At 56.3% G+C, this 10,414-nt stretch overlaps 2 protein-coding genes across 8 annotated transcripts in view; both read left to right on the top strand.

Annotated features, from left to right (window-relative positions):
• Nucleotides 1-8,059, top strand: part of PLEKHG4B (pleckstrin homology domain containing, family G (with RhoGef domain) member 4B) — a 42,020-nt gene extending 33,961 nt beyond the window's left edge. For 5 of the 7 annotated variants that reach the window (XM_014548693.1, XM_014548677.1, XM_014548690.1 and 2 more), the window contains 5 exons: nucleotides 1,248-1,364; nucleotides 1,561-1,788; nucleotides 4,745-4,911; nucleotides 5,885-5,945; nucleotides 7,120-8,059. In XM_014548693.1, coding sequence (XP_014404179.1) covers nucleotides 1,248-1,364; nucleotides 1,561-1,788; nucleotides 4,745-4,911; nucleotides 5,885-5,926 — 554 coding nt within the window. In that variant the 3' untranslated portion in view covers nucleotides 5,927-5,945; nucleotides 7,120-8,059. Of the gene's footprint in view, nucleotides 1-1,247; nucleotides 1,365-1,560; nucleotides 1,789-4,744; nucleotides 4,912-5,884; nucleotides 5,946-6,068; nucleotides 6,974-7,119 lie in introns of those variants that run through there. The other 2 variants (XM_014548664.1, XM_014548683.1) reach the window with 2 other exon arrangements.
• Nucleotides 7,508-10,414, top strand: part of LRRC14B (leucine rich repeat containing 14B) — an 8,399-nt gene continuing 5,492 nt past the window's right edge. The window contains exons 1-4 of the mRNA XM_005858133.2: nucleotides 7,508-7,565; nucleotides 8,078-8,212; nucleotides 9,309-9,380; nucleotides 9,923-10,407. Coding sequence (XP_005858195.1) covers nucleotides 9,332-9,380; nucleotides 9,923-10,407 — 534 coding nt within the window. The 5' untranslated portion in view covers nucleotides 7,508-7,565; nucleotides 8,078-8,212; nucleotides 9,309-9,331. The remainder of the gene's footprint in view (nucleotides 7,566-8,077; nucleotides 8,213-9,308; nucleotides 9,381-9,922; nucleotides 10,408-10,414) is intronic.

The following is a 10,414-nucleotide window of genomic DNA, read 5'->3' as shown; positions in this document are numbered from 1 at the left end:
GTGGGGGGGGGTTGGGGGGGGGGGGGGGGGGGGGGGGGGGGGGGGGGGGGGGGGGGGGGGGGGGGGGTGCGGGAGGCCTCAGGCAGCACCTATTTACCGGGAATTGCCTGGACCCATCCCATTAGCACACAACACTTATTTCTCCTTAAAACAAATATAAATAATACCCTGCATTGCAGTACCTCATAGGCTCCCCGACCCCTCAGGCCATGGAGGTCAGCTGTCTGCCCTGCCCGGCTTGTCAAGGCCTCCTGACTGACTGGGTCCTGGGCTGATGGTCAGCCTGTGGTCTCCCCACCCATGAGGGCCCCTCCTCAATAAGGCACCTTTTCTCTTCTGCTGGGATCCCCACCAGGTTTCTTCCTTCTCAATTCACCCCTTTGTTACCTCTTCTGCGCTGATTTTGTCACTGGGGCACCTCTGTCTACACTCACAAGTAGCCATCCATCCAGTCTGGCCACTATAAATGCCATCTTCCTAGCGACCCCTTAACCTGGCCTTCCTGTGGCAGCTCGGACCCTGCAGGCCTGAGGAATGCTACAGGCTCTAACGTTCAAATGGCTAACACAGCCACCTGTCCCCTCAGTAGCTGTCCCACGCCCAGAGCCTTAACCTATCATGGAGATGCTCCAAAGCCCCCCACTGCCATCTCCTTCAAAGCATAGACCACCCCTGCACACATGTGCACACGCATGTGCACACATACATATGCCCGCACATTCACCCACGTGTGTGCACCCACATGAATACACATGTACATGTGCTCACACTGCACAAGGCAGCTCTGCTCAGGGTGCCTGGTGGCTCCTCAATCCCTTGGAGTGGACCTAGCCCTTACAAGGAGAGGGAGGCCCATGACTGGGCCCCCATCCCCTCCCCAGGCTCCTCTGCTCCTGCCCTTCCCTCTACATCCTCCCACCAACCATAATTGTTATCTTTCTTTTCTTTTCTTTTTTAGTTTTACCAAAAAGTAATTCATTATCAGACTCTCACCCTATGCTTAGGTCTCCTTTCACTATTCAGAGACACATGGATATCTGTCAGTGTGTCCTTCTCGTGGCCATGTGCCTCCTGGAGGCCTCTGTCACCCCATTTTCTCTGAGAGGCCACTGTGAGGCCACTTGGCCCCCCAGCATCACTCTGGGGAGCCAGGTCTGAACTGAGGGTGTTGGGTGCAGAACACCATCGAGGGTGGTATTAAACCCAAGGAGTTGCTTGGAAAAGTGTCCTACATTCTTCTATTTCAGAACTCAGAATGCAAGAAATAGTGTCTATGGGGCTGGGCAGCACACCGTTCCTGGATATCAAGCCCAGCAACGCAGCCCTAAGTGATCAAGCTGCCGAGTACAACATGAATGGAACAGGTAAGGTGGCCCCAGCCCTCCCGCACTCTGCCCTGCCAGCGGGAACCCAGGCCCCAGAGCGCCAGGGCAGCACTTAGCAGGGCGGCTGCTGCAGGCAGAGAACCTGGCCAGTCTTCCTGAGGGCCCCGTCTGGCTCTGGCGTCCAGGCTGCACTTCTGAAGCAGGGGCCAACGACTTGCTTTCTGTCTCCTTCCAGAGTCAAGAGCCCACGCATCCACAGCTGTGCCTGCCTGCAACCACCCCACCCCCTTCAAGAGACCGCACTCCACCATCTCAGACAGCAGCACCTCCTCCTCCAGCAGCCAGTCCTCTGCCGCCCTGCACGTGTCCACCAGCCAAGCCCACTGGCCCTGGCCGCACGACGTCCATGCCTGCATTGAGGAGGACGAGCCGGAGCAGGAGACGGGGAGCCAGCCTGCACTACGTGAGTGCACTTGTGCGCTGTGGCCGCCTGCGCTCCAGCCTCTGACAGCTGATGTGGTTCGGGGCCAGTGTATGTGTTCATTTGTTTCCCTTGATTTTATACACTTCCAGTGTTTTCAAACAAATTAGCATGTTTCTTTTACTTTAAAAAAACCAACCTTTCACTTCCACCCAAAATGAAGTAACGGGACAGATTTAAAACAAATTTTTAAAAACCCACACAGACAAAACAAAGCCAGGAGAAATATATAAAATGAGAGATTTCAAAACACAGAACATCTGACAACAAAGAGCAGTGACCCTGAGAGGCAGAAAGATGAGGTGAGCCCTGCGGCTGCCCTGGTTTCTGCCTTGAGTGTCCCCGAACATGGTGCACAGACTCCCCATGTGGAGGAGACCTAGGTGGCGGGGTTTGCAGGACGGGGTGGGTGAGGCCTGTGCAGCAAGAGGCCTTGGAAGCCTGAAAGATGGTTCCCCTCCAAAATCCAAATCACGTGGTCAGCACAGACGTGAGAACCCCCAGAGCTGGGGAACCTCTGAAAAGCCGAGAGAGCACCTTCCACAGTCACATGGGCGCCTATCCCACCAGCTGGACGGGACATATGTAGTTCACAGGGTGCTGGGCGAGCCGTTGGAAGGGCCTATCTCAGGAGGAGGGAGCATTCAACTGACCCTTGCCCCCGATGCACCCACCAGATCATGAAGCAAGACCCAAGAGGACTCGTTTCCACGTAACCTCACTACATCCCAGGACCAAACTCCTGGAGATTTATAGAATCACAGAAGTATCCAGCACCCAAGAAGGTCAGTTCACATTCTATGACATCCAATCAGAGCAACTGGCAAGCAAAGAAGTAGAAAACAAACCACAATGAGAATAACCAACCCGGCAAAACCAGCCCGAAGCTGACATAGACGTTAGAATTATCCATTGTGGCCTTCAAACCATTGTTATAACCATTCTTGATGTCTAAGAAGTTAAGTAATGACGTGGAAGAGATGAAAACAGCAAGAAAGGATATAGACGTGCAAAAATTGCAATATTTGAGATGAAAATGAGCCCAGATGGGGTAACAGAAGAAAATGTTACGTGAATTTGAAGACACATCAGTGGAAAGTGTCCGAAGTGAAACACAGAGAGGCAGAGAGAAGGAGGAGGGGCACATCCTCGAGCTGTCGGACAACAGCATCCACAGACGTGGGGTTCTGTGCTGTTTGTGAACTGAGTGATATCACTTGAAGGCAAATTGTGATCTGTTACAGTATAAAACCTAAAACAACCACTAATGCAGTGGTTCTCAACCTTCCTAATGCCGCGACCCTTTAATACAGTTCCTCATGTTGTGGTGACCCCCAATTTCATTGTTACAAATTGAACATAATTAAAGCATAGTGATTAATCACAAAAACAATATGTAATTATATATGTGTTTTCCGATGGTCTTAGGCGACCCCTGTGAAAGGGTCATTCAACCCCCAAAGGGGTTGCGACCCACAGGTTGAGAACCGCTGCACTAAAGTAAAGCAAAGAGACAGCTGAAACACCAACGAAGGAGACAAAATGAAACTGTAAGAAAAAAGTCCAAAGAATGTAGAGAAAGAAGAAGAGGGAACAAAGAACAGAGGGCTGACTGGTCAGAGGCGGACCTGTGCTCAGCGTGTCAATGACCACACTGAACATAATGGGCACCGGCAGCTTTTGGTGAGCGACACACATGTTCTCTCTGACTGGTGTGTACACATGTAACCTCACGGTGCACACACATGTCCAAAGATGTCTGTTTGTACTTTAGAGGTGTGCACGTTCTTATGTCGCTTACATCCCAATGAAGCAGTATTTTGCACAACTTCCACGTGGAGGAAGGGGTGTGTCTGGAATTCACCATGGTTTGTTATTGGCGTGTGGCCTCCTGCCCAGATGCGGCCCATCCTCAACCACACTGCCTGGGACAAGCACCTTCCCAAGCCCAAAATGTGTCATTGCCAGCAGGACAACATCTGAGGGCTCTGCAGCTGACTCCAAGCCATCTCTGTGTCCGATGGAAGGCATTGCGCATGAACCCTGCCGGGGAGCGCAGGTGGCCAGGTGCTGCACACCTGATCAGAACCAGCAGCAGCCACTGCAGGCTGGGCCACCGGAGTACAATGGGGACATGTGGCATTGCCAGCCCAGAGCGACTGCACTTCCTGGACTTATACTTCTGGCTCCAGGACTGCAGGTAGCTCGCATCTGGGCTGGCGCAGCCTCCAGTCAAGGCCGAGTCTGAGGCCGGGGAGCCCAGTGTGAGGACAAGGTGGAAGGGCCTGTGTTAAGGGCTCATCTTGGCCATCCTCAGCTCGGTGCCCAAACAGCACTCGTGATCCTGCAGAGAATTACAGGGGTAGGCCACCAGCCACCCATGCAGGAGGTTGAGACTGCCCAGGCAGTGGCCTAGAACACCCGTCTCAGCTGTGGGGAGTGACCCCGGGCCTGGACTAGGGGTCAGGCCGGCCCTACAGTCCTGCAGGGGAGATGGTGGGAGGGGGGGTGCAGAGGGGAAGGGAAGGGTGTCAGGTCTTGTTTGTCCTGTTCTGGCTCCTTGTTTAAGGGTTGGGGCCTTCTTTGGTCTCAGTTTCTGCTTCCCCTTTGACTTGCATATCCAGTGGTTACGGAGCCCCCAGCATGAGCTGGAGACCACCTACTGGTGGAGAGGTTGTCTGGGCACTGCCCACCCTGGTCTATTAGCTACACTGGCTCAGAGAAGCGGGTCAGGAAACACTTGTCCATGAGCATACGTGGTATCTACCTTCCTGCCGCGCCATCCTGCTCTGACCCAGCCTCACATGCTGCTAGAAGCTCGCACATGGAGCAGAAAACATCTAGCTTTTGATTGACAGGCTTTGAGGCCCCTGAGCATAGAAGAGGCCTGGCAGCTCTCACCCTGATGGACCCGCCCTAATTCCGCTCCTCTCCACAGGTGCCAAGAGCTCGGAGTCTTCCCAGTGCAAGTCGGGGGACAGCAGCCCTGGCCAACCCGAGCTGTCACAGCCCCTGTTCTCCGATAAGGGCCCCCAGAGCACATCTCCCCCCCTTCCACCGAGGGACCCGCAGCCACAGCTTGACGGAGGCCAGTTCACCACGACCGTGAGTGTCCCCTCTTCTGAGACCCCCCCACGAGAGGCCCAGGTGCTTAGGGCGCAGTCAGCACCTGCCCAAGTGATGCTGGGCTGCCCAGGACCACACAGACCCCACCCCGAGGGGTCTTTATGCACGTGAATCTGCTCCCCGCCCGCACTAAGCACTGCACGCTAGGCAGGCTGGCTAGAAACCAAAGGCCTGGCTCAGTCCCTGGACACTTGGAGTCCCTTAGCCAGGGTGGTTTTAGGGCCTCCTCACTGCTGAGATTTGGCCGGCCACCTGGAGGCCTGGTCTGTACCATTTGGCATTCACTGGTTCCATGCAATGGTGCCCCCACTCGAGGTCCCCGCAGTCCTGGGTGTAAGAGGGCTGCTGGTCAGCAGAAGCCGTTTCCAAGCAGCCTGCCGAGGAGCAAGCTGAAATCGGAAGATGCAGGGCGGAGGGTCAGCAGAGGCTCTGCCTGGAGTCCAGCCCCTCCTGGGACACTCACAGGACCCCCAGTCCTGCCCTTCTGAAGGGATCACATACCTGGCAAATCAGTGTTTCCCCAAATTCATACAAATGTGAGTTTTTATCTTGGGAGGGTGTCTGGGCCCAGCCTGTTGTAGGAGGAGGCCCCGAACATTGCCCGGGATGTGCACTCAGACGTCTTCCTGAAGGGGAGGGACTGATGTGGCCAGGAGAGGGGCCAGTCAGCACACAAGTTACCTTTCCAAAGAGGCCTTCTCGCAGGACGTGCTGGGCCTGTGGGGTCAGTGCCTTCGCCCACCCCACATCATCCCCATGCATCTGCAGGCACATCCCCAGGGCTAGAGAGAGGCCCTCAGACCGCCTCCTGGAAGCGTCAGAAGGGAAGGTCCGGCTTTAAGGGTGCACTGAGCTGAGAGTCGAGGGAATGAGTCTTTAGTTCCCTTGCCCCAGATCATTGGTGAGGCCCAATGACGCTGGTTCTGTAGTGACTTCCCTCCCTTTCTGTCAGAACAACACCCCTCAGGTCTTCGGCGTCTGGACAGCGGTTTGAGTGGCAGGCAAAACACTCTGTAAGTAACGGTTTTCCCAGCTTCCCCAATGGACCAGGGGTTTTCTCTCGCCCACCGTGTTCCCTAAGGCGCCGGGCACCCCGCCACCCCCAGGCTGCCTGACTGAGTCTCTGCCTGTTGCAGATGCTTCCAAATCGTGATCGCACAGCCGGCATTGACAGCACCACTAGAGGGCGCACCAGCCAGGCAGGGCTGCTCCCCTGCTTCTCCATCTTCCCATCTGACCTCCCTCTGTCTCGCTGCCTAAACCCCCTGGCGACCAGCAGACTCAAGAGGCCAGCATTGGCCACTCGGAGAGCTCAGGCCTTTGTCCAACAGGAGGGCCAGGCCCTCAGCCCCTGCTGCAGATAGTCTCCCCCAGAGGCCCAGCCAAGGCAGTGGAGACCACCCATCCCGCCCTGCCTCCAGGGTGTCCTCCAGAGCACCCCCTATCAGCAGTGTCTCAAGGGGACCTGGCACCCTCTCCTGAGAATGGGGCCTCCCTGACACCCACTCCCACCTGCCCGTGCCCTGTGCCTCGCCAGCAGTTGTCCTCAGACAAGGCTGTCACTCATTCTGCCCAATACTCCGTGCGGGAATTCCATGCACACTTCGAATCTACGTCGCAGCAGGCACAAGGTGCTGCACGGGCACCACTGCCATGGGTGGGAGCCACAGTCCAATCGTCAGGAGGACTTGGCGGCAGGTTCCCTGGGTGTGAAGCCACTTCCTCCACCAAGATCTCAGGCCTCCGTGTTCTGGGCGGGCAGTGAGGGAGGCACAAAGGAGTGCAGGAGACATCTCGGCCTGAGCTCCATTCTCAGACTCCGGAGAAGAACCCCTGCCCACCCCTCCCGCCATCCCCACCACCTCCCACAGTTTCCCTGCACTGACCACCTTCTGTGTGTGTGTAGGTCCCATAGCCAATGACAAGTCTGCAAGTCCATGTGAATCCCTTGTGCCTATAAAATAGACTGTTTTCCACAAAACACATGTGAAATCATCTAAGTCAGTGGTCGGCAAACTGCGGCTCGCGAGCCACATGTGGATCTTTGGCCCCTTGAGTGTGGCTCTTCCACAAAATACCGACTTCTGCGCATGGGCCACGAAGTTTCAATCACACTGTACGTGCGCGCCCACATGTGGTATGGGCGCGAGGAGGCCAGGGGAGGTAACAGGGTCATTCTTTTGACAGCTCTGAGACCTGGATGGGATGTGGCTCCTCCAGGCAGAGGAACCTCAGCCTGGACCTGTGCATGAGGTCTGAGGATGAAACACAAGCTGGGCGCTCCTGACACACGGCCCCCAGCCACGGGATTCTCGGTCACACGCCCCTTGGGACCTAAAGTCATTCCCATCATGCCCCTCACCCCCCAGCCCAGCCTGTGCATGGCCAGGCCTCCGCTTCGTCCTTCCTGTATGGTTCTTCCACCTCCGTCCAGCACTGACACCCCATGCGGCCCAGCCTCTCCCACTGTGGTGGGAGCACACAGACCCCCTGTTCCATGCGGAGGCCCAGACACACGTGGGCCTCAGACAGGGTGAGCCCTCTGGGACTGTGTCTGCCCACCTTCCAGGCAATTCAGGCCATGGGTGATGGTCCCCGGGTGGGGCCCCACAGAGATGTGTCCCAGATGCAGGGTGAGTATAATGGGACCCTCAGTACTGTTTCCTGTGTAACACGTTGTATGTAGAGTGATACTAGAGTTAGGCTCAGGGGCCACAGGTGATCCCCTGTGAGCCTGGGTGGAGGCTGCACCCTGCTTCCCAGGTAGGCGCCAGGATGGGGCAGGGGCACGGCAGGTGGGCCTGCAGCTCTGAGGCGCCAGTGCTGGAGGCCGGTTGGTATGGACATTGCCCGAGAAGACCACCCCCACCAGATGAGTTGAATCAGAAGCAGGGAGAGCCTGGGAGACGCCAGACCATAATGAGCTTCCTGCCACAGACATCCCCGCGCGCGCCCCACCCCTCAACCCCGTCCCCACCACTACATGGACCTCCAGGACCAGGAGCGGTGGTGGCAGAGGCCACGCCTCTGTGATTTGCCAGCCGTGGAGACTGTTTTGTTCCATGTTTAGTGCTGACTTGTCCCAAACTTAGGTACAGAAATAAATAGGATGTGTTTTTACCATGTGGCTGCGTGTTTCTACAAGGTCTGTTGTGTCCACGGACATCTCCTGCATATGTCACCTACGTCACCAGGAAGCCCAGCTCCTGCAACCTGAGGGGACGTGGCCGGGACAGCAGGGCCTTGCTTTGAGGTCCACATCCACGTCAAACACCTTCTGGTAAATCAGGCGAAGTCCCACTGCTCACACACCCCTCACCTGCCTGACTAGTGGGTTCTACCCTGGGAGCTGAGGCCTTCCCACCCCCCATCCCCCACCCCCCTGAGGGAGGCTGAGAGGGGACAGCTGCCTGCAGGACCCTGAGGGAGCGTCCACACCCCCCACGCACTCCCTCACATGCCACACACCTCAGCAGGTCCTTTCCTCCCACTGCCCTTCTCTGCCTCTCCTCCCCTTCTCTTGCTCTTTCTCTCTTCCTGTCATCTTTCTCTGTGTGTGTCTCTCTGTCTCTGTATCTCTGTTCCAGCTGTGACCCTCCCAGCCCAGAGCTTGTCCACGTGGCCTGTGAGCTAACCGCTCCAGCCCTGCCCCAAACGATGGTGGTGTGTGTGTGTGTGTGTGTGTGTGTGTGTGTGTGTGTTGGGGGATAGGAGGGAGATAGTCATTTAATAATTATTTAACAGCCATCAATGCCCAGGCTTTGTAGGGAGGAAATATTTCTCCACCCATTTTAGTAACAAAAGGCAGATTAACAAGAGAAAAGCAAACAGGTTTATGTAACATAAATTTTAGGTGCCATGGAGCCCTCACAGGAAACGAAGACCCAAAGGGGATAAGCCCAAGCATTTCTCTATTAAGTTGAGTAGAGGCAACTGTGGGAAAGTAAAGGAAGACAAGTTACTTAATGAGGTCTGTTTGCTCAGATTCTCTGGCCTGACCCCCTCCCTCCTGGTGCAGGAAGGGTGACTTACATGCAGCTTTATTTTATTTTTTTAAATATGTTTTTATTGATTTCAGAGAGGGAGAGAAAGAGAAACATCAATCAGAGAAATATTGATCGGCTGCCTCCTGCATGTCCCCTATTGGGGGATCAAGCCCACAACCCAGGCATGGGAATTGAACCAGCGACCTCCTGGTGCACAGGACGATGTTCAACCAACTGGGCCACACCAGCCGGGCTCACATGAAGCTTTAGCTCCTGCTTTTAGGAAGAAAGGGGGAGGTTAGCACCTGCTATTGTTCACGTGCCTTTAGCTCAAAATAATCCTGATCCCAACGTGGCATATTTGGCACATCGTATTCTGCCTCCCTTCAGAGTGAAGAGTTGACCACCACATCATGGCTCCCAGGGCCTCCCATCCGACCTGCAGCAGCGCCTGCCTCCTGGGTCTGTGGTCAGCGATGGGGACACTGCAGGGGCGAGGGAGGGTGCTGAGCCTGCATCTCCCAGCTGCTGTCAGGCAGGCCCACAAGGGATTGTCTGCTTGTCCTCCCAGCTCACTCAGACCATGGCTCCCTCCCATGAAAGGGGCGGGGGGGAGCACAGGCTTCACTGGGTCCTTGGAGAGAATAAAGGAAGAGAAGGGACGAAGCAAAGTGCCAATGCCTTATGGGGCTGGCACAACAGTTGTCAGAGGTGCCTACCCCCATCCTTGGTACCAGTCCCTATTCCCAGAAGTAAGGCCAGGGGGACTCCAGCCCCCAGAGGTTCTGTGAAAGGTTTGTTAGCTCAAGGCTGACCTTGTTCTGTGCTCCTATAACTGTGGACGGGGTTAGAGCTGGGGCAGATGCGCTCCACCAGGAGACTGCCCTGGGACCAGCTTACTGCAGCTCCCAAGCACAGGCCACCCACCCCTGCGGTGGGCACAGGCGGCACTTTTCTGGGGCCCAGACCTCCCCTGACCTAACACTCAGCTCTGCTTTCACCAGCTGAGCTTCACGAAGATATGCCGGCTGCCGCCAGACACCTTGCCCAGAAACAAACAGGCCTCCAGGACCAAAATAACCATCAGATGACACAGGGCTGGCCAGCCACCTCCCTCCCAAAGGCAAGCTGCTCCCAGCAGCTGCAGCTAAAAATAGTGGCAGGCATACACGTGTCTTCGGGGGAATCACAAGGGGAGAGCCCTGTCCTGCCATTGCCACCGCAGGTGGGCAGGATGAAGTCACTGCGCTTTGCTTCTGCCGAGGCCCTGGCGTCCCACCCCCAGGTGGCCCTGCAGAGCCTGGACAGCGTGGCCCACAACCTCTACCCACTCCTCTTCAAAGCCAGCTACTTGCTGGAGCGGGCGGAGGTGATCCGCGCTCTGCTTCAGCGGTGGCCACTGGAGGAGTTCCGGCTGGGCGCGCTGCTGGGGCCCAGCACGGACCACGCAGGAGACCTGCGAGACCGGGCCTGCAGGGCCTGCCTGGAGGCCTGCC

This window comes from Myotis brandtii, unplaced genomic scaffold (assembly GCF_000412655.1).
Source record: "Myotis brandtii unplaced genomic scaffold, ASM41265v1 scaffold115, whole genome shotgun sequence".
NCBI lineage: Eukaryota > Metazoa > Chordata > Mammalia > Chiroptera > Vespertilionidae > Myotis > Myotis brandtii.
Note: the sequence above shows the minus strand (reverse complement) of the source record. Positions and strands in the feature narration are given on the sequence as shown.